Genomic DNA, 21,308 nt, shown 5'->3' on the forward strand with positions numbered 1-21,308 from the left:
ACTTTAGGTTGACAGGAGGCAAGGTTTCTGGATATAACCCAACACATAAAAAACAATTGTGGCGGGCAGATCACAAGGCTAGGAGTTCGAGACCAGCCCGGACAACATGGGGAAACCCCATCTCTACTAAAGATATAAAAAACTAGCTGGGCATGGTGGCACGCACCTATAATGCCAGCTACTCGGGAGGCTGAGGCAGGAGAATCGCTTGAACCCCGGAGGCAGAGGTTGCAGTGAGCCGAGATCACACCATTGCACTCCAGCCTGGGCAACAGGGCAAGACTCTGTCTCAAAACAAACAAACAAAAAATTGCATTTCTATGCAAAACAAAACAAATTTTAAGATAGCCTCAAAGGCCAGGTGTGGTGGCTCACGCCTGTAATCCCAGCGCTTTGGGAGGCCAAGATGGGAGGATCACTTGAGGCCAGGAGTTTGAGACCAGGCTGGGCAACATGGTGAGACCCTATCTTTACAAAACATTAAAAAGCCTCAAAATAAGAACTTTTGGCTGGGCACAGTAGCTTACTCCTGTAATCCCAGCAGTTTGGAAGGCTGAGGCAGGAGGATTGCTTGAGCCCGGGAGTTCGAGACCAGCCTGGGTAACAGAGTGAGACCCCCGTCTCTACAAAAAATTTTAACAAAATAGCCAGGCATGGTGTTGCACGCCTGTAGTCCCAGTTACTCAGGAGGCTGAGGTGGGATTGCTTCAGTCTGAGAGATTGAAGTTACAGTGAGCCGTGATCACGCCACTGTACCCTAGCCTGAGCAACTGAATAAGACCTTGTTTACAAAAACAAACAAAAGTCAAGTTTTAGGAATAAATCTAAAAATTTAAAGACTTTCATGGAAAAATTATAAAATAATTAAAAGACATGAATGAGGATCTATATAAATGGAAATAATGTCACATTCATGGACCGGAAAAGTCAGTTTCACAATGCAAATTTCCTTTCGAAGTTCCTCAAATACAAATGCAAATGCCCTCTCAAACATGTGGAGTGGGCCGGGCGCGGTGGCTCACGCCTGTAATCCCAGCACTTTGGGAGGTCGAGGCTGGTGGATCACGAGGCCAGGAGCTCGAGACCATCCTGGCTAACACAGTGAAACCCCGTCTCTACTAAATATACAAAAACTTAGCCGGGCGTGGTGGCGGGCACCTGTAGTACCAGCTACTCCGGAGGCTGAGGCAGGAGAATGGCGTGAACCCAGGAGGGGAGCTTGCAGTGAGCCGAGATTGTGCCACTGCACTCCAGCCTGGGTGAGAGTGAAACTCAGTCTCAAAAAAAATAAATAAATAAAAATAGACACGTGGCGTGAAAGAAGCAAGTTTCCTTGCTTCTTTGGATAAAGAGCAGAACGTGCAAAACTAAACTCGCTGTTGCAGATACAGCCATGGACAGAGGCAGGAAGGGATGCGCTTAGCGTGAAATGGTAGCGCCCTCTGAGGGGGAGCAGGGGGACTCCAGAGCAGGGCACAGAAGGCTTCGGGGCGGCGTTCACCTGGCATAGGTGGTGGTGACACCTTGCTTCATTTTATTCTTGTTCTTTAAATTGTGTGTGTTTTCATGAAAAATATTCTGCTTTGAAAATAACAGGTATGTGTAAAGGAAAGAAAGCAAGCCAAGTCTGCCCAAGTAACTTTATTTGTGTCTTCTCAAACATTTCAGATCAAATAATGCCATTTTCTAATCTTGAAACCAGCAAGATTAGGAAGAGAATGAGGCCATCCTTTCACTCAGACTTTCCCAGTTACTCAAGATTGTATTCAGGAACGAAGTCAAACCCGGCCTCACTTCTTAATTAGAATAAACTAGAATCAGGTCCATTGCATAACTGCTAATTGTTTTGCACCAGGGAGCCACAAAGGAAGCTAAAACTAGCCTTTCTAAGTTATCCTAAGTTTTTACTATCTAACCAGCACTTCTGATTTTTTTTTCCTTAAAACTCTAAAGTACAGGTGTTGTATGTCTGCCGCATCTGAAAGGCTGCCCCGGAAATCAGAGCCTATCTAGCGGGAATGTCTGGGCAGTCACCCCCATCCTGCGCGCAGATAGCAAAGGGCTGCTGGCGGGTGTCAGACACACGGTACCGCAACAGCAGTCCCGAGGTCTGAGATTCTGAATGTCAGCAGGTGGCTGGCGAGTATCACCAGAGCCACTCAGGAACCAGCCATGTGGAATGGCTGGGTTTCTTATTGAACATGAAATGCTTCCTCTTTGGCCTGGACTGTTTTGCTAAAATTGTTAGTGGGTTTTGGGGCAGGCCAGTGTATGGGAAACTTTTTTTTTTGTTGAGGGGGCCGATGGAGTCTCCCTCTGTTGCCCAGGCTGGAGTGCAGTGGCGCAATCTTGGCTCACCGCAACCTCCACCTCTTGGGTTCAAGCGATTCTCCTGCCTCAGCGTCCCTAGTAGCTGAGATTACAGGCGTGCGCCAACAAGACTGGCTAAGTTTTGTATTTTTAGTAGAGACGAGGTTTCACCATGTTGGGCAGGCTGATCTCAAACTCCTGACCTTAGGTGATCCACCCACCTCGGCCTCCCAAAGTGCTGGGATTACAGGCGTGAGCCACCGCGTCCAGCCGGGAAACATTTACCAGGGACAATAAAGGCTTAGAAGAACCTTTTGGGGAAACTTTGTGAGGAGCACAATTCCAGAGGGCCCACAGCAGCCACAGCCTCCTGGCGTGACACCAGGCACACTGCCGGCTGCACAGGTTGCTGGGCACAGGCAGGCACAGCCAGTCTGGAAGAGCAGCCCGTCTTAAATCTTTGGTTTCTTTCCAACCAGGAGCAAACATTGGTAGAAAGAGCCAGGGCATATTTACTCTTTACACCCAGAATTTTCATTCATTATTGAACCATTTGGCTTGCACAGTGCTCTCTGATAATGTGGTCCATAAAAACCACCATTAAAGCTGCCCTTTCACCTGATCTGGGTGGGGCTAAACGAGGAAACGAGAAGTTTCCTGTATGCTTCAAAATATAAATCAATGCCAGGAAATTCTGAAAATGGATGCTGCCTGTTCAACGTGAAATCACTAAGGGAGCTTCTGCAAAACCCACCCGGCAGCATGAGGAACGGTGTCTACAGCGTGCTCCCAACGGCCACGGCCCCGCTCCTTACAGATCAAAGTTTAAGCCGCATATTCTCATATTTCAAACAAAACTACGTCACAGACATCATCTACGTGGGCACGGATACACACTAAACAAGGACGTAGTACACAATTGAGGGGTGCCTCGGGGAGCGCGGCAGGAATGCCTTCCGGGAAGAATCCTCTGGTTGCCGGAGCCCTCGCGCTGCAGAGGAAACCAGCGATCCATCGTGGCTTCGAGACAAAAGACAGACATCCGAGACGCAGTTTACACTACTCTGGCTTAAAAGGACAAGATGTTCAATAAATATAGAGAACTCAGTGTGAAGAAAAGACAAGGACAAATCTGGACCACGTGTACAGACTTCAGGGCCTGCATCAGAGGAATCCTGCCGGAGGCCAGGAACGGCCCCTCCTCCACGGATGGCCAGCTTCCTCCTGACTGCCCCCAAGCCCGGCTGTGTTAAGCACTTCGCGTCGATATAAAGCATTGGTATTTGACATTTTAACACTAACAAACTTGCCAGTGCTTTACACACTGCCAGCTTCCAGAGCTTATCATCTGTGCTCCCAGAACAGACGCCAAGGTCATGCTCCCAGCCGGATTGTCGTAGCCTCGCCGCCGTGATGAGGCAGGTGTGGAGGCCCCGGCAGCCTTCCCAGCGCTGGCGTGGAGGCCCCTCCCGCGGACCACCTGAAGCAGGGCCACGTTGCATTGCAGTTGCACAGTATTGTAAGGATCAAGCAGCGATGTCCTAACCGTAAACGAAGAGGAAGGTGAAATGAAGGCAAAGAGAATCAACCACTTCCCAAAACTTGGCCACAAACCGTTACAGAATAAGTCCTGCAAAGTGGATCAAAGTGACCCACTGCTACCTCAGGCCCAGATGGTGTGACCTGCGTGGAAATCATATAATGTCCCTAACATTATTGCAATAGAGCCACTAACGGGCCATTTTCTAAACTACACTGTTGACATTGTTAAAACCTAAGAGGCCAGTGCCCCCAAGTGAGCAGCTGCATCCGCTGAGAGTAAGCGGCGTGGGCTGCAACCCGCAGATGCGTACAGAACTGAAAATGCCAAATATGTACACAAAATTGTTGACAAAAGGGTTTTCTTCTAAAATCAAGATTTAACTATCAAAAATAAATTTCTACATTTAAATGTATATATCAACATAATTGGTCTGTAATAATTATCTTAAATAGTTTTCACACTTTCCCAGTTCGAGAGCAGGACGCCGGCTTCTCAGCTGTGTGAGTCTGGCTTTGGATTCTCTTCAATTCCTCGTGCAAAGAGTCGAACCAGCTGGCAGTGGACTCTGCAGAGACAAGCGGCCACGTGTAAACCTCACGTGTCCCTCACTCAAAGCTGGCCTCAGCCCCACTCCTGGACAGGGGCTGCAGTAAACTCCACGTGTCCCTCACTCAAAGCTGGCCCTGAGCACCGCTTCTGACCATGGAACGGTCAGACGTCACCGTGGGCTGTAGGAGTCCAGCCCACAATGACGGGTCCTGGGCGTGGAATAATTCACTTAGACTCCCAGGATGCCGAGTTTGTAAAGGGGTTGCCAATGGCCAGGTGGGAAATCTGGGCATCGGTAGACCTGACTCGAACTCCAGCACCCCCATGGAAAGCAGAGCGTCCGCTCCAGTGTGTGCCCACTCCACCCACCCACCCACCTCCATTTTCTCAGCAGTACTGAGCGCGCAGGGCCTGCGAGGAGTCTGTGCAGGGCGACTCAATGCGTGTAAGAGATGTGTGAGGAATGCTCAGATGAGAAGGACAGGTGGCCCAACGCCAGCAAGAGCCTTCGGGCTTGAGGAACAAGTTGGGGGTCCCTGGAGGTCCCCTGCCCAGGGGCTCAGTGGCCACAGTGAGTCCCTGGGTGAGTGCCATCTTCCCACACAGGACAGCTCTATTTATCTCATTTATTAATGATATCACAGCCGCCTCAGACGTATTTCAGTAACCTAAACCCCTTCATTAAGTGACAGGCTGGGGCAGGGCACAGTGACTCACGCCTATAATCCCAGCACTTTGGGAGGTCCAGGCGGGCGGATCACCTGAGGTCAGGAGTTTGAGACCAGCCTGGCCAACATGGTGAAACCCCGTCTCTACTAAAAATATAAAAATTAGCCAGGTGTGGTGGCGGGTGCCTGCTACTTGGGAGGCTGAGGCAGGAGAATTGCTTGAAACTGGGAGGCAGAGGTTGCAGTGAGCCGAGACCTCGCCATTGCACTCCAGCCTGGGCAACAAGAGCAAAACTCTGTCTCAAAAAATAAAAAAATATAAATAAGTGACAGGCTGTTTCCATGGAGCTGAGCTCACACACACACAAATTATATTTTTAAAAGCGGCGTGCTGCTGAAGGCATAGCCATATTTATCAAGATAGGACGTATTTCAAGAATGCCTGTCCTGATTTTCAAATTATTCTATTTCTTTAATAAATACATACACCAATATTAAAAATAATCCCACTTCCCAAACTTGTAAAATGAGTTGACAGAGGAAAGTCCCTGTGCACGGCTGCCTGGGGTGGCGGGTGTTCCTGGGACCTTTCGACGGCCTCTTGCCATCACCGCCCTGACAGAAAGAAAGGGGGCGCGCGGCCCTGGGCCTGGGGAGGGGCAGAGACCTCCTTCTCCCTTAGGCTTGTTCAGATGCGAATGGGAGAAGCTTTCTTAGAGCCGCAGCTGGCTGGCTGAGGAGTCACTGAAAGTGGGGCGCTGTCCACAGAGACGCGTGCATCCTCTTACATGCTGTGACTTAAGGCACCCAAGGGCCATCTGACACCCAGCTTTCGTTGCAGACAGGCGTGGGCCTGCTGACCAGCCTGCCATCGCTCTCACGCCAGCCATACTCTGTTAACGAGTGTTAAGCTGGGCTTCCTTGAAGTAGACCAAGCTCTTACCAACATCTGCCAAGAGTTCAGAATCCACCTGAGCTCTACCGTTCCCCAGTCTCATGTAATTTGCACGCCCACACCTAACTCAGTGGCCTTTTGAAAAAATCAACTTGCTTGTTACTGGGTCTTTCCATGGAGAAACAATTTTCTTTGCACTCAGATTCCATCTGGTTATGTGATACATCACAGATTTCCAAATACAATGGGCCCCAGTGGGTGTGGGGAGGACACCACTTCCCACCCTCCGCCCAGCCAGCCAGAGGAGGGGTGTGGCACCTGCCCCAGGGAGACCGAACATCCGTGTGTGGCCACACCTGCCTCCCCGCGTCCCCTAGGCTGCGTGGCCTCCAGCACGGGGCGTCCCTCTGGGGCTCCTCCCCTCCTTCCCATCCTCGGGGTGCCCTTCCCAGCCCTGCTGCCTCCTGCCCCTCCCTGCACGGAGCACCTGCACTTGGTGATTGACTGTGGCCCTTGAGGCCAGCGGTTCCCTGGTGGATTCAGTGGACAAAGGATTGCCCGTAAAGGCGGTTTCCTTTGTTTGCCTTTTGAAATTTTTTTGAGACGGAGTCTCGCTCTGTCACCAAGGCTGGAGTGCAATGGCATGGTCTCGGCTCACTGCAACTTCTGCCTCCTGGGTTCAAACGATTCTCCTGCCTCAGCCTCCGGGGTAGCTGGGATTACAGGCATGCACCATTACACTCGACTAATTTTTTTTGTATTTTTAGTAGAGACGGGGTTTCACCACGTTGGCCAGGCTGGTCTTGAACTCCTGATCTCAAGTGATCTGCCCGCCTCGGCCTCCCACCTTTTGAATTATTTAGGAGAAGAGAGAGAGAATGCCAGGGCAAAGAGCCCAATGCCAGCCTGGAGCACAGGGTGTGGAAGAGGAAAAGAATGAAATAGAGGAGCTTCAAACACCCATGAAAATTATCTGCAAAACAAAATGCTGAGGACTCAGCACCCTGGCATCTTTCCAGAATGTGGGTAACGGCATCTCATTCGATATTTGACATAGGGAGAGAAAAGTGCATTCATAAAACATTCTTACGTTTTGTGTTTATAAAGCCCCAGGGAACCCCCCACCCTGGGTGGGGCAGCTTGTGACAGACACCTCAGGGCTCAAGGGGCTGGCGCTGGTGGCTGGAGGACCCCTGCACGCACCTGACCTCGATGGCAGGGCTGTGCAGGACCTCCCCGTCGCAGTTCCAGGAGCTGTTGGAGACAGTGCAGCAGCAGGAGGGGTGGCTGCTGCAAATGTGCCCAAAGCGCTTCTTCCCCCCCTCCTTGAGGTCGCTGTCCTCATCCTCCATGTGCTTCGACGTAAACTGGAATTTCTTGACGCGATAAACTTCAACAAAAGTGAAGTCAAACTACCAAGAAACAGTGAGAGGGACCATTCAGCTCTAAACGTCATAGTCTGGGTGGGGCAGCAGAACACCCCAGGCCAACAGCGAGCGCTCTCAGGCCTGGGTGCACACACGGCCCTTCTCGGAGGAGGCGACTGCTTGTGCAGGCCCCTGGAGTTCCCTTTCCAGCTGAACTGACAGCTCAGAGATGAAGGGAAACCTGGCACCCACCTTCCCCGGCGCCCACCTTTCCCGGCACCCATCTTCCCCGTCGCCCACCTTTCCCGGCGCCCACCTTCCCCGGCGCCCACCTTCCGTGGCACTTGTCAAAATGACTTCTAATGCTTTTAGAAACCACAGCTTATCTACAATGACGAACGCTTTTTACAGAATTCTGATAGATAATTAGCAATGATTATTAGAATTTTGTATTCTCTTTTTAACAAGCACTACTTAAAAAGCCACATAAAAATAGCATTAGACTAGATCTTAAATAGAACTTAAGTAAAAAAAGAAATGTGACTAAATTTGGAGACTGTGACCAAAAGTTCCGCTTCCCCCAACATGACTAGACTCGGGTCTTCCTCTGCGTAGGCTACAGAAAGATGTGGTAGAAGGGTCCGAACAGAACCCATTTCTGGGAGCCTAAAGAGTCTATTTTCAGTGGCCTGCAAGGGCCACTTACATCTTTACTGTGTCGCTTTGTTCTGTTTTTAAATAGGAAGAGAAACAACAGGTAAGAAGTTGTATTATAAAGATTCATACCTCTTAGTTTCTGTGCTCAAATACATGTGTGTGTATATGTATGTATGTGTGTGTGTATATGTGTGTGTGTATATGTATGTGTGTATATATACACATATATGTATATATACACACATGTATACATATATACACACATATATATACATATATACACATATATACACACACACACACACACACACATATATATATTTGAGATGGAGTCTCACTCTGTCACCCAGGCTGGAGTGCAGTGGCGTGATCTCAGCTCACTGTAGCCTCCACCTCCTGGGTTCAAGCGATTCTCATGCTTCAGCCTCCCGAGTAGCTGGGATTACAGGCGCATGCCACCACACCCAGCTCGTTTTTGTATTTTTAGTAGAGATGAGGTTTCACCATGTTGCCCAGGCTGGTCTCAAACTCCTGACCTCGGGTGATCCGCCTGCCTCAGCCTCCCAAAGTGCTGGGATTATAGGCATGAGCCACCGCACCTGGCCTCAAAAATTTATCTTTTTAAATGATATTTTACAAGGAGTAGTTGTAACCAGGAGTTTAAAGTTTGTGAAATTAAAAAAAAAAAGTTTGCCCTTCCTTCCCTTGAATTCAATAATGAATTCCTACAACACATAAACCAGGGACTGCTGGAACATAAATTACTCGCCAGTGGAGGTTCCATGCAAAAGCACCCCACTTACCTGGTCCTGCTGGTTGGTGTGCCTGATGAGAAATCTCAGAAAATTGAACCTGGAGCATTTCCGGATGAGGATGAGGTCAGAAGACCCATCTCCCAAGTGGGCAGCCGGGGAGAGGCCCCTGGGGCTCCGGCGACATGCACAGGACATGTTTGTGGCATTGATGGCCAGAAACTTCCCACAGACGACTTGCCACTCCTCCACGTCCTCTGAAGCACAAAGAACCACGGAGATGTCACAGTTGCAGTGGCGCCGGGCAGCGCCCTGCACCGGGACGGTGGGAGGCCATCCGGGCTCTCACCTGCTCATGCATTTAGCAGACACTTCATGCAATCGACTCTTCAGCTCAACACCAAAAACATGCACCACGTAACTGTCTGCTCCCCGCAGGAAGTGGTACCCAAGGGATCACCTCCCGGAAGGCAGGACTGTTGTCCCTCTCCTCACTTGGTGACTTTTGGACAATTTAGAACAAGGGTCAGCAAACCAAGGCTGTGTGTCAGATCCGGCCCGCTGCCCGTCTGTGTGTGGCCTGAGAGCTAAGAATGCTTTTCACGTTTTTAAATCCTTGAAAAAGGTCTGGCGCAGTGGCTCACGCCTGTAATCCCAGCACTTTGGGAGGCCGAGGCGGGCAGATCACCTGAGGTCAGGAGTTCGAGACCAGCCTGGCCAACATGGTGAAAACCCGTCTCTACTAAAAATACAAAAATTAGCCAGGCGTGGCGGCGCATGCCTGTAATCCCAGCTACTGGGGAAGCTGAGGCAGGAGAACTGCTTGAACCCGGAAGGCAGAGGTTGCAGTGAGCTGAGATTGCGCCATTGCACTCCAGACTGGGCAACAAGAGTAAAACTCTGTCTTAAAAAAAAAAAAAAATTAGCCAGGTATGGTGGCAGGCGCCTGTAATCCCAGCTACTTAGGCGGCTAAGGAAGGAGAATCGCTTGAACCCAGAAGGTGGAGGTTGCAGTGAGCCGAGATCGCGCCACTGCAATCCAGCCTGGGTGATGGAACAAGACTCTGTCCCAATAAATAAATAAATATTATTGACTGGGCATGGTGGCTCACACCTGTGGTCCCAGCACTTTAGGAGGCTGAGGCAGTCAGATCACCTGAGGTCAGGAGTTTGAGACCAGCCTGGCCAACATGGTGAAACCCCATCTTTACTAAAAATACAAAGATTAGCCGGGCATGGTGGCACATGCCTGTAGTCCCAGCTACTAGGGAGGCTGAGGGAGGAGAATTGCTTGAACTCGGGAGGCGGAGGTTGCAGTGAGCTGATATTGTGCCCCTGCACTCTAGCCTGGGCGACAAGAGTGAAACTCCATCCAAAAAAAAAAAAAAAGAAGAGAAAGAGAAAAAAATCAAAATAATAATATTTTGTGACATGTGGAAATTCTATGAAACTTAAATTTCAGTGTCCATAAATAAAGTTTCATCGGCAGATGGCCATACCCACTCACTGTACACTGCCTAGGCTGCCTCTGCTGGACAGAGACTGTGTCGTTGCCAGGGCCTGAGGTGGTCACCAGCAAGCCCTCAATGGGACATCTGCTGCCCCCACATTCTAGAGCACCTGGGACAGGAGTCCAGGCTCAGCACCACAACAGCGTTTCAGAAAGGGCAACAGGGCCTTTCACAAAACCTGCTGCTCCACACAGCCACACACGGCAAGTAACAGTGACCTGACGCTGCCTGGGGCTAAGAAGAAATGGATGCCTGGTGCCAGACAGGAAAAAGGAAAAGCAAAGGTGGGCAGGGAGAAGAGGCAGTGCCCTGAGAGAGGACAGAAACCTGCACTCCAGCACACACAGTGACAACACTGAGCCTGTGTCTTAGGAATTACCCGCAGCTTCCAAACCATACAGTGCTTTCTTCTGCTCCTCCTCCAGCTGCTGCTTGCTTTGCCTGCAAACAAAGCATCTGAAAGACAAGAATATCATCACCTTTTAAATATGGAGCTGCAGGTGCAGTGCGTATGCTTGGCACATATAGATGTATTTACATTCTTTTCACATACGAAAAAATTCCATTTCAAAGGCTTAGCAAAATATTTTTTGGCATATTAATTAGAGGTTTCAGAATGAGACCTACTTTTACAATGATACATTCAACGTGTCCTTCTCTAAAAGGTTTGGACATGAGGAGAAGCACAGCATGAGGACGCTGAGGTGCCACCTGGAGACGGTTTCTGCCTGGCCCTGCAGCTAACATAGCCTGGCTGGGAGAAATGACTGAGGCACTGGTTCCCCCAGCAGACTCCTGGGGTGAGGACTCATTTACTTTCAGAAAACAAATCATACAGGGTTTATCTGTTACAGTCAATAACAAGCAAATAACTCAGAACCATCAGCTTAGAACTTAGTCATCCGTCTAGCACGTCCTTCTGATCTTGGGGGCTGCTGGATTCACGCTGTCAAACAAGACACTGCACTGATGGAAATCGCTCATCAGCAGCCGAGTTCTTTAATGCACTGACGCAAACAGCATCTGCCTCTACATATTCTGATTTTATGGTCTCCAATTCTTCACTTAAAAAAGGAAAGGAGCTAGAAGGAGGTTCTGAAGTCTGCATGACTTAAAAGGAAAGGACGTGAGTGTCCTTCACAAAGGCGCAACTGTCTCCACAGCCCCGTGTCCTCAGCCCCAGGCAGAGCAGAGACAGGATGACCATTCAGGCGCCCTCCATGGTCACTAGGGAGGTCATGCGGCCTGGGACAACTATGTTTAGATTTATTTAAGGTTCTATTTACACTGGTCGGATATTACTGAATACACTGTGTGGGGGTGGGGGCGGGGATATGCCAGGTGAAAGGAGACCCTGCTTGTTCAGTCGCGTAGCCACCATTGCAGAGCCTGCAGTGGCCAAACTGGGGGACCAAATGTAAGGGGAGAGCACGGTGTTTCCAGCTGTGTTGACTCCACTCAGCCTCCCCTCCCCGGTGGGGCGCCTCTTTCCCTTTGCATCCGCTCTCCCTGGGCAGCTGCCCTGGCTCTGCCCCCCAACCCCTGGCACCAGCCCTTGTTGCCAGCCCGAGCCTTCTTGCTGAGGGTCCCTGCCTTCCTGTGGGGTTGAAGGCGTGGCTGGCCTGGGCTCTGCTAACCTTAGAGTGGGCTCCTGCCTTGGAGCATGGGGCTAACATGGGTGGGGGTCTCAGCCAGGGGTGTGGACAGGAGGGTGGCTGCTGAGAGCGCACACTCCAGCCAGCTCTACCAACGGTCCTGCCACCAGTGCCCTGCACACTCACAGTCACTGATAAGGTGTCTGCCATCCTTTCCTGCCTGCATTTCTCCTCCATCAGGCCCCCGCAGGGGGTAAAGGGAACCCCAGCAGGGAAAGACCCTGTGCTCAGCCCCCACTCCAACAGTGGGTGTGGGACCCTCCCCCAGAGTCCTCATCCCTGGCACAGCAGCAGCTGCCTGCGCAGGCCATGGGGACAGAGATGGGGACAGCAAGCCCCATGCACGCCTAGGCCGTCATGGGCATCATAGGCATCGTGTGTCTGGGCACGCTACATCCGGCACCTTCCACCACATTTGGAAAATACTTCTGCATTCACCTTCCTAACCGTCCTGCTTCATTTCCCGTCATTTGCAAGAGAAACACACAAAGCAATGCACTTACCCTGCCCGGCAGGGCTTCCTATCCCTTGGAGATCCCACCGTGTGTTGTGCAGGGAGGAAGGACACTGTCCCTTCATAGCAGTGGTGGGAGAGGAAGGTCTTTAAACCTGGGAACAGAGTGCAGTGAAGAAAAAACATCCACAAGGGTCATTGCTTGGTTAGGATGCTGTGCTGGGCAGCTTCAGAAACGTCGCTGAGCGCGCATCTGCCTAAACCGTCTGCAGGAGGGAGAGGCCGGGCCTGCTTCAGGCCATGTCACCATCGAAGGCAGTGGCAGGGTCTCTGCCCTCCCTCAGGACAACAGCACGTCTAGTCATAGTGCTGGTGCCTTCTGACACCCAGTGATGCTGGGACAGCCAGGGCTATGGCCACTCTTGACGCTGGCAAAGTGGGGCCTTTGCCATTAGCCACCCCTCATAGCCTCGATGATGTGGCCTGTGGGCTCCAGTGGCTCAGGGTCATCCCCTCCACCCCTTCATGAGGGTCAGTGATGCCCCCACCTGCCTCAGGGCTTGGCCCCCACTGGGGTCAGCCACAGCCCCTGTGACGTCCTGAACAGCTCAGGACAGAGGCCAGGGCCACTGCCACCCAAAGTCTGGGGCCACCCTCCAGGCAAACGTGTGCGCTGTCCATGGGGCTGCCTGTAGCCTGGCACCCGGGCTGTCTGGGAAACACCACCAAGCAGGACAGCAGGGACTGGGCAGGAGGCAGGAGAGGGGCCCCAGGGTGTCGTGGGCCACACCAGGAGCCAGGCCATGTCCTGTGAGTCTCAGGGCGACTTCACTCCTCCGTGTCTGATGCTGGGGCTGGTGCTGCCCTGTATGACATCTGGTGTGGCAGTGACGGCCTGCAGGGCTGTCACACACAACCTTACCCCCGACACACAGAGGCCTCACATCCTCATCCGCAGATGGCAAGCCCGCAGCCAAGTGTGCACCGCCCAGGGGTTGGGGAAGCTGCCGGCAAGAGCAGTCTGGCTCCCAGGACATCTGTGTGCCTGAAAGTCAGCTCCCGACTGTCCCCAGGACAGCCCCGTCTGTGGGTCTTGCACCTGGCATGGGCCAGGCGCCTGGAATGCACTCAGTGGGCGGGCCCTTCCAGGTGGCTGCAGCTCCGCCTCCCTGCAGAGTGGCTCTGGCCTCTCTCCCTGCTCCTCCCATGGGGGTCCCACAAGGACGTCGTGTCCACGGCCCTGGGAGGAGGCCGACCCACTGGTCAGCAACCTTCCAAGCCGGCTTCTCTCTCAAGTGCAGGGGGCTGGGGGGCAGCGGCCTCATCGCCCAGATGCAGCCTCCAGGGTGGCGCCTCACCGACTTCTGATGTCCCGGTTTCTGTCTGCCCCTAGATGGGCCCCCAGATGTCCTACCGGCACCTAAAACTCCACATCTCAACAGAGTGTGTCATTTCCACACGCTCATTCTCCTTCCATGCCCTCTGTGCTGCTCCAGAACAACCGGATGCTTTCTGCCTCACAGCCACAGAACCCAAACCCGCTTTCCTGAGAGCATCTCAGGCCCTGTGGCCAGGATGGGGATCCAGAGACCCGGAAGGTGTCTCCTGCCTCGGGGCTCTCATCCTGGTGGGAGGGAAAGAGCTGCAGCCACTGCCTGCGGTGATGGGCTGAGGGCAAAGGGGGGGCCAGGCATGCAGGGGGCTGCCCACCACCCCACCCCAGCAGGCAGGGACAGGGAGGGGGCATCCCAGGGGCATTGCTAGGCAGAGCCACACTGGGCTCAACAAAGGGCAGTTGGGCGAATGGCACAACCCAAACCGCTTCCTAAAATTCTCGCGGCTTCTCTAATTTTCTCGGTATTCCCTTTCTTAATAAGCCTTAGATAAATACCTCACTTTGCCATTTCTTAGGTTTTAATTTTCAAGCCACACTAGTTTTTAATTTCATTAAATCTTTTTAAGCTTCGTAAAGTTTGCCAAATCACTATTTCTTTCTCTCATAAGGGTTAAGATTTTAGTATCAGGAATTACTCGATTTAATTTGATACAGATTTATCTGAAAGCGAACTGTAAAGAGGCGGGAAAGTCGACCGGGCAGCGAGAATGGCACACCTCATGGTCTACATATTTTCCTCTTTCTTTCTTTTCTTTTTTTTTTTTTTGAGACAGGGTCTGGCTCTGTCGCTCCAGCTGCAGTGCAGTGGCCTGATCTCTGCTCACTGCAGCCTCCACCTTCTGTGCTCAAGGGCTCCTCCTGCCTCAGCATCCCGAGTAACTGGGGTGCCCGGCTAATTTTGTTTTTAATTTCTGTGGAGATGGGGTCTCCCTATGTCGCTGAAATTCTACTTTTCTTTTTTTTTGAGACAGAGGTCTCGCTCTGTTGCCCAGGCTGAAGTGCAGTGGCACGATCTCGGCTCACTGCAGCCTCTGCCTCCCGGGTTCAAGCAATTCTCCTGCCTCAGCCCCCCGAGGAGCTGTGACTATAGGCGTGCACCACCATGCCTGACTTATTTTGTATTTTTAGTAGAGACAGGGTTTCACCATGTTGGCGAGGCTGGTCTTGAACTCCTGACCTCAGGTGATCCACCTGCCTTGACCTCCCAAAGTGCTGGGATTACAGGCGTGAGCCACTGCCCCTGGCCAATTCTATGTATTTTTAAAGTTCTCCTTTTCCAGCGTTTAAAAGCTGGTGACGTCGCACCCACTGCCGGATGCGTGCAGACTGCAACTCTTGTGTCTGAGCTGGCACCAGCCTTCATTTCTGGTTCATTCTAAGCTCTGTGGTCGGGTAACAGGTCACCGCCGCCTGGCCCGAGGCCCCAGCAGCAGCCCCGGGAGCCTGGAGGACCTGCATGTTCCGAAGCCCACCCAGACCTGCCGTGTTGGATGCTCTGGGGGGTCCCCGCAGCCTGGGTTCTACCAAGCCCTCCAGAGGATGCAGGTGCCCACCACAGTCTGAGGACCGCTGGGCTCAAGAAAGAGTGAGGCAGGATGCGGGCAACCTCTTTGTGCCTGTTTTCTCCGCTATAAAGTGGGGCAGGAGCACCTGCTGGGGTGAGAAGAGCACTGTGGAGAATGAAAGCTTTTGGGCTTCGGGGAGTGTGGCGTGGCATTCGCCCCCACTCCTCCTCCTCTGTGCCCACTGCGGCCGAGCCGCAGGAAGGCAGGATCTTGCCTGTTTTGTTCATGGACACGTCCCTGCCTCAAAAACCAGGCCCGGCGTAGAGCAGGGGCTCAACAAATACGTGCTGAGTGTATCTCACTTGTATGGCTAGCTACGGTGTAACCCCAACAAAACCACGCAACCTTGTTAAATGAAGTAAAGGATACTTGTGCCTGAAGTTACGGACGAGCTTCCACACAGATATCCCAGGCTGAATTTCTGCACAAAGTTCTTGCCACTTTGACTAATAAGCTCAGAGTGATTATAAAACTATTGTTTTACAGGCCAGGCATGGTTGCTCACGGTTGTAATCCCAGCACTTTGGGAGGCCGAGGTGGGCAGATTGCTTGAGCTCAGGAGTTTGAGACCAGCCTGGGCAACAGGGCAAAACCCTTTCTCTACAAAAATATACAAAAAAAAAAAAAAATTAGCTGGTCATGGTGGCATCTGCCTGTAGTCCCAGCTACTCGGGAGGCTGAGGTGGGAGAATCACTTGAGCCTGGGAGGTCAAGGCTGCAGTGAACCGTGATGGTGCCACTGCACTCCAGCCTGAGTGACGGAGGAAGACTGTGTCTCAAAAAAATTTTAAAAAAATATATTTAAAAAACTATTTTTTTTCCAATTAATACTTCCACTTGAACAGTTTGGGGTGGCCTCTGTCACCTGCCTACCAGATGTGAGAGGCTGGTGGCCTGGCGTCTTGGGGTTCCAGCACCTGGGGTTCTGGAGTGAACTGCGTCCGTCATGGTGTCTACTCTGTGGCTTACGCTTGGGTCCAGGGGGCAGGATCTGGTTTAGAGCAATCCAGGTTCCAGTCCAGACCCTGCCACGTTCTGGCCACGGCACATTTCATGAGGCCCTTAGCTTCCCGTCTGTGAGCAGGTGGAGGCCCACCTCTGACGGTGCTCAGTGGATTCAGTCAGGTAACGTCTGTGAAGGCAGTCGGGGCGTGACCAGCGGGGAGCGAGTCTGCATTATTCTGAGTTACCTGAAAAGTCGTATCTGGCAAGACCCAACCACCGTTTCTTCTCACTGTCCTTGATGATGTCCCCGTAGAAGCCGTAGCCCAGCAGGGACACGGAGTAGCGGAGGAGTGTGCTGTTGTGGTGGACTGAGGACACATCCATGGCCAGCGAGTCCCCTGTGGGAGAGAATGGCCGTGAGGGAAGGCAGCCCCCCTCCAGCCCCGCCCCATCCACTCCATCCCCTTCAATAGCACTTTGCAAACGTGGGAGTTACTTTTAAAAAGTGTGAAACAAACAGAACGCATTCAATGCAAGGATTCTCTCTCTTGGGGTGTTGGATGCCATATTTTTTATTCAAATGACTGAACTTCACTCAAATTTCTAAAACGGGCTCGGGGAGCTATCCTGTGGGGACTGAACAAGAGTGTATCCGTGAGGCTCATGAAATATCTTTAACTGAAAGGACGGTGGTTTTAGAATGAAGAAAAAATACATGGCATTTTAAAATACGAAATCAAGCCGAGTGCAGTGGTTCACGCCTGTAATCCCAGCACCTGGGGAGGCCGAGGCGGGCAGATCACCCGAGGTCAGGAATTTGAGACCAGGCTGGCCAGAATGGTGAAACCTTGTCTCTACTAAACATATAAAAATTAGCCAGGCATGGTGGCGTGTGCCTGAAATCCCAGCTAGTGGCGAGGCTCAGGCAGGAGAATCCCTTGAACCCGGGAGGCGGAGGTTGCAGTGAGCTGAGATCACACCACTGTACTCCAGCCTGGGCCACACACAGAGTGAGACTCTGTTTCAAAAAAAATAAAATAGGCCAGGTGGGGTGGCCCGCGCCTGTAATGTAACCCCAGCACTTTGGGAGGCTGAGGTGGGTGGATCACCTGAGGTCAGGAGTTCGAGACCAGCCTGGCCAACATGGTGAAACCCCGTCTCTACTAAAAATACAAAATGAGCTGGGCGTGGTGGCAGGCGCCTGTAATCCCAGCTACTTGGGAGGCTGAGGCAGGAGAATCGCTGGAACCGGGAGGCGGAGGTTGCAGTGAGCCGAGATCGCGCCACTGTACTCTAGCCTGGGCAACAAGAGCGAAACTCTGTCTCAAAATAAAATAAAGTAAAATAGAATAAAATAAAATGCAAAATCAGAAGTAGGCCGGGCACAGTGGCTCACGCCTATAATCCCAGCACTTTGGGAGGGCAAGGTGAGAGGATCACTTGAGCCCAGGAGTTTGAGACACAGGGAGAACCTGTCTCTACAAAAAACACAAAAATTAGCCAGGTGTAGTGGTGCACTTCTGCAATCTCAGCTACTTAGAAGACGGGGGTGGGAGGATCGCTTGAGTTCTGGAGGTCGAGGCTGCAGTGAGTCAAGATCATGCCACTGCACTCCAGCCTGGGTGACAGAGTGGGACCCTGTCTCAAAGAAAAAAATATCGTGACCGGGTGCTGTGGCTTACGCCTGTAATCCCAACACTTTGGAAGGCCGAGGCGGGTGGATCACCTGAGGTCAGGAGTTCGAGACCAGCCTGACCAATACGGTGAAACCCCATCCCTACTAAAAGTACAAAATGAACTGGACGTGGTGGCGCGAGCCTGTAATCCCAGCTACTCGAGAGGCTGACGCAGGAGAATCGCTTGAACTTGGGAGGTGGAAGTTGCGGTGAGCCAAGATAGCGCCACTGCACTCCAGCCTGGGGACAACTGGGAAACTCCATCTCAAAAAAAAAAAAAAAAAAATCCTAAGCGGCTATTTTAAAATATACAATTTCTGTGACTTCAGGTGGGGCACGGTAACCCTGTCTACTGGGATGAGGAACAGGCGAAGGCACAAAAGATCTGTCCTGCCAGAGCCCACCGTGCTGAGTGCCATGGGCAGCCCCTTCTGCTCTTCCTGACCGGGGCTCTGCATCCTGGACTGAATGAAGCCTCGAGGCCTCACAGAGGCATGCGTTCCACAGCTGGCAGCCCAGGCACAGCTGCCCGCGCCCACTGCCACAGGCAGTATGGCGGGACGCGGGTGGTTTCCGAGCCTCGGGGCAGCAGCCTCTGGAGGAGGAACTGAGCAAGAGTCAGGTGAGCTGAGTACGGGCATCGCGCATGTGGTGGATTCCGTGGGAAAGAACTCGGCCCACACTGGGCGTGCCCCCAGGAAGGCCGTCCTGACAACATGGCCCCGGAGCTGCGTGCTGAGTGGGATCACAGCGCAGCGAGCAGAGCAGGGGACACAGCGTGACCCACGTCCAGGACAGGACGGCAACGGCTGGAACACGCGACGGGGACCAGAGTGGGACAGGCCTGGGGCGCAGGAGGCCCGGCTGCCACCGTGCGCATGCACAGAGGAGGGGCTCACCAACAACGATATGCAGCGCCGAGGTTTCTGCGTCGCTGGTGCCCACGGTGGAGTAACACACGCAGTCCGTTGACCCTGTAAAAGGAAAAAGAAGGTCCCAAATAGCATCAGAATAACAGAATTGTAATCGCCTCCCAATTCAGTGAGTGGTACCTCATTCCTTTCCTTCCATGGCCCTAGAGTCAGCACTAAGGAATAAATAGAATTTACCTACAAAATGAATATGGAAAATACTAGCGTTGATTCCTCAAGAATATCGAGATTGGGCCGGGCGGTGGCTCACGCCTGTAATCCCAGCACTTTGAGAGGCCGAGGTGGGCGGATGACTTGAGGTCAGGAGTTCGATACCAGCCTGGCCAACATGGTGAAACTCTGACTCTACTAAAAATACAAAAATTAGCCAGGCGTGGTGGCATGCACCTGTAATACCAGCTCCTCAGGAGGCTGAAGCAGGAGAATCGCTTAATCCCGGGAGGCGAAGGCTGCAGTGAGTCGAGATCGCGCCACTATCCAGCCTGGGCAACAGAGTGAGACTTTGTCTCAAAAAAAAAAAAAAAAAGGAGCCAAAAAGTTAAAATATATATATATATATATGTGTGTGTGTGTGTGTGTGTGTGTGTGTGTGTGTGAACATTTACAATTATAGGCATAACAAATTTTTTTTTTTTTTTCCGAGACGGAGTCTTGCTCTGTCTCGCCCAGGCTTGCTCATCACCCAGGCTGGAGTGTGGTGGCGTGATCTTGGCTCACTGCAACCTCCGTCTCCCAGGTTCAAGCAATTCTCCTGCCTCAGCCTCCAGAGGAGCTGGGATTACAGGCACGCGCCACCACGCCCCGGCTTACTTTTGTATTCTTAGTGGAGACAGGATTTCACCATGATGGCCAGGCTGGTCTCTAACTGTTGACCTCGTGATCCGCCCGCCTTGGCCTCCCAAAGTGCTGGGATTAGGCGTCAGCCACCACACCTGGCCCTCGTAAACTTTTGAAGCAGCTGGATGTGGCGAAGGTCACACACAGCCATTACTTGAGATCTTAATACCAGGACAGCCAGGACAGGCAGCTCAGGTCCCTGCTTCAGCCCGATGTTCCCCGTGAATGGGGCCGGCTGCGGCTTATGCATCTTTTTATCCTGCGCTTCACTGGCTCAGATGAAAGGGAAGCTGCAGCTGCCCCGGCTGATCGCACAGCCTTCCCTCTGAGGACCAAGCTCAAAAGAATGATTTGCATCCACAATGACCACCCATGCCTGTGGGAGTAGCTGTGCTGGTTCTCAACATTCCCCACACAACTGAATACGGGAGTTCCTCATCCACCCGGCCAGCACTGCCGCCACCCGAGTAACGACCAACCACATGCTCCCGTTCACGCAAGAAGGACCAGGCTCCAGGGAGGTTGCTCCCGGGACATGCGCATCATCTCCTTGAGCCTCTCTGTGCCTAAGTCATTAGCAGGCAATGCTGGCTGAAGTTACAAGCAGCAGATGCAGTTACAGGCTAACACCCGATGAAGGACCGAATGAATGACGATCTCTTCTTCCTATCAATTTGCTAATGCATCTATACTAATACGTATGTGGAAGAGACTTGGAAGGTAAAGCATGCTACATCAGGTCTCAAAGCAGCCGGAGCCATGCCCTTCAGATGCTCCAGTGACATCTGTCCCGGAGGCAGCCATCCACGGGAGGCAGCTCAACACCCTCCAGATCCCAGGACCCCAACCCCCACCTGCCCCTCCTGCCTCTCCTGCCCCCAGCCAGCAAGACAAGCAGTGACCTCTGCACCTTCTAGCGGCTGGAACCCTGGAGCATGAGTGAGTTCAGGTACCTGCTGCCACCACCGGCCGTGCGCATCCAGGCGGCCTCCCACAGGGTCTGTGGCTGTCAGGTCTCACTCACAACTCTTGTGCCCCCAGGCTGGTCCCCAGGTTGCCATGGTGACCGTTACAGGGCCACCCTTGGGTGTCTCCCTCACCCTTACTCCTCCACTCAAGGCGATGCTGCGGAGCAGAGACTCCACACAGCCCCCCACCAGCTACACCCCGGAGTCTCAGACCCCATGCAGCGCCCCTACCGTCCAAGCCACCCGCATTCTCACCGGGGCCCACATGCTCTTAGGACCAAACGCAGAGAGCGATATCAGAGCAGAGTCAGACGTCACCCCCTGCCGAACCACCGCCTCCAAGACCTCCTGCTGCATGGCAGAGTGGAACTCAGCATCTCCCTCGGGCCCTGCCCTGCCCCTCCACCCCCACCCCCAGCCACACTGGCTTCCTTGTCCCGAACACCCCCAGCTCCTCCCACCTGCTGCCCTCTGCACCAGCTGACTCCCGGCCTAGGCCCCTCACCTGTCACCTCTCAGAAAGGCCTCCTGGACACCCATGGAAAGGGGCCACAAAGAGACCCTCTCCCCAGACCCTCCCCCAGTGGCATTTGCTACAATGCGCACCCACCCTGGGAAAGGCTTTTAT

The 21,308-nt window shown here is 52.6% G+C and overlaps 3 protein-coding genes across 5 annotated transcripts in view; 1 reads left to right on the plus strand and 2 right to left on the minus strand.

Annotated features, from left to right (window-relative positions):
• The window catches only part of GRAMD4 (GRAM domain containing 4), a 140,511-nt gene that overhangs the window by 111,678 nt on the left and 7,525 nt on the right, over positions 1-21,308 (plus strand). The gene's annotated exons all lie outside the window — the stretch shown is intronic.
• LOC129395188 (uncharacterized) lies at positions 1,627-3,812 on the minus strand. Its single transcript, XM_055106056.2, has one exon. The coding sequence runs from the start codon at positions 3,810-3,812 to the stop codon at positions 3,207-3,209; it is 606 nt and encodes a 201-aa protein (XP_054962031.1). The 3' UTR covers positions 1,627-3,206.
• CERK (ceramide kinase) overlaps positions 1,627-21,308 on the minus strand; it is a 55,809-nt gene continuing 36,127 nt past the window's right edge. Inside the window, exons 7-13 of the mRNA XM_034948720.4 lie at positions 18,843-18,917; positions 16,513-16,665; positions 12,411-12,516; positions 10,632-10,708; positions 8,793-8,998; positions 7,169-7,377; positions 1,627-4,418 (exon numbers count right to left, since the gene is read on the minus strand). Of these exons, the coding sequence (XP_034804611.3) occupies positions 4,346-4,418; positions 7,169-7,377; positions 8,793-8,998; positions 10,632-10,708; positions 12,411-12,516; positions 16,513-16,665; positions 18,843-18,917 (899 nt within the window). The 3' untranslated portion in view covers positions 1,627-4,345. The remainder of the gene's footprint in view (positions 4,419-7,168; positions 7,378-8,792; positions 8,999-10,631; positions 10,709-12,410; positions 12,517-16,512; positions 16,666-18,842; positions 18,918-21,308) is intronic.

The sequence above is a fragment of the Pan paniscus genome, chromosome 23, assembly GCF_029289425.2.
Source record: "Pan paniscus chromosome 23, NHGRI_mPanPan1-v2.0_pri, whole genome shotgun sequence".
Lineage (NCBI taxonomy): Eukaryota > Metazoa > Chordata > Mammalia > Primates > Hominidae > Pan > Pan paniscus.

Bases quoted from the DNA above. Each gene is read 5' to 3' on its own strand.
- LOC129395188 (XM_055106056.2), bottom strand. From the start codon at position 3,812: ATGCAACGTGGCCCTGCTTCAGGTGGTCCGCGGGAGGGGCCTCCACGC.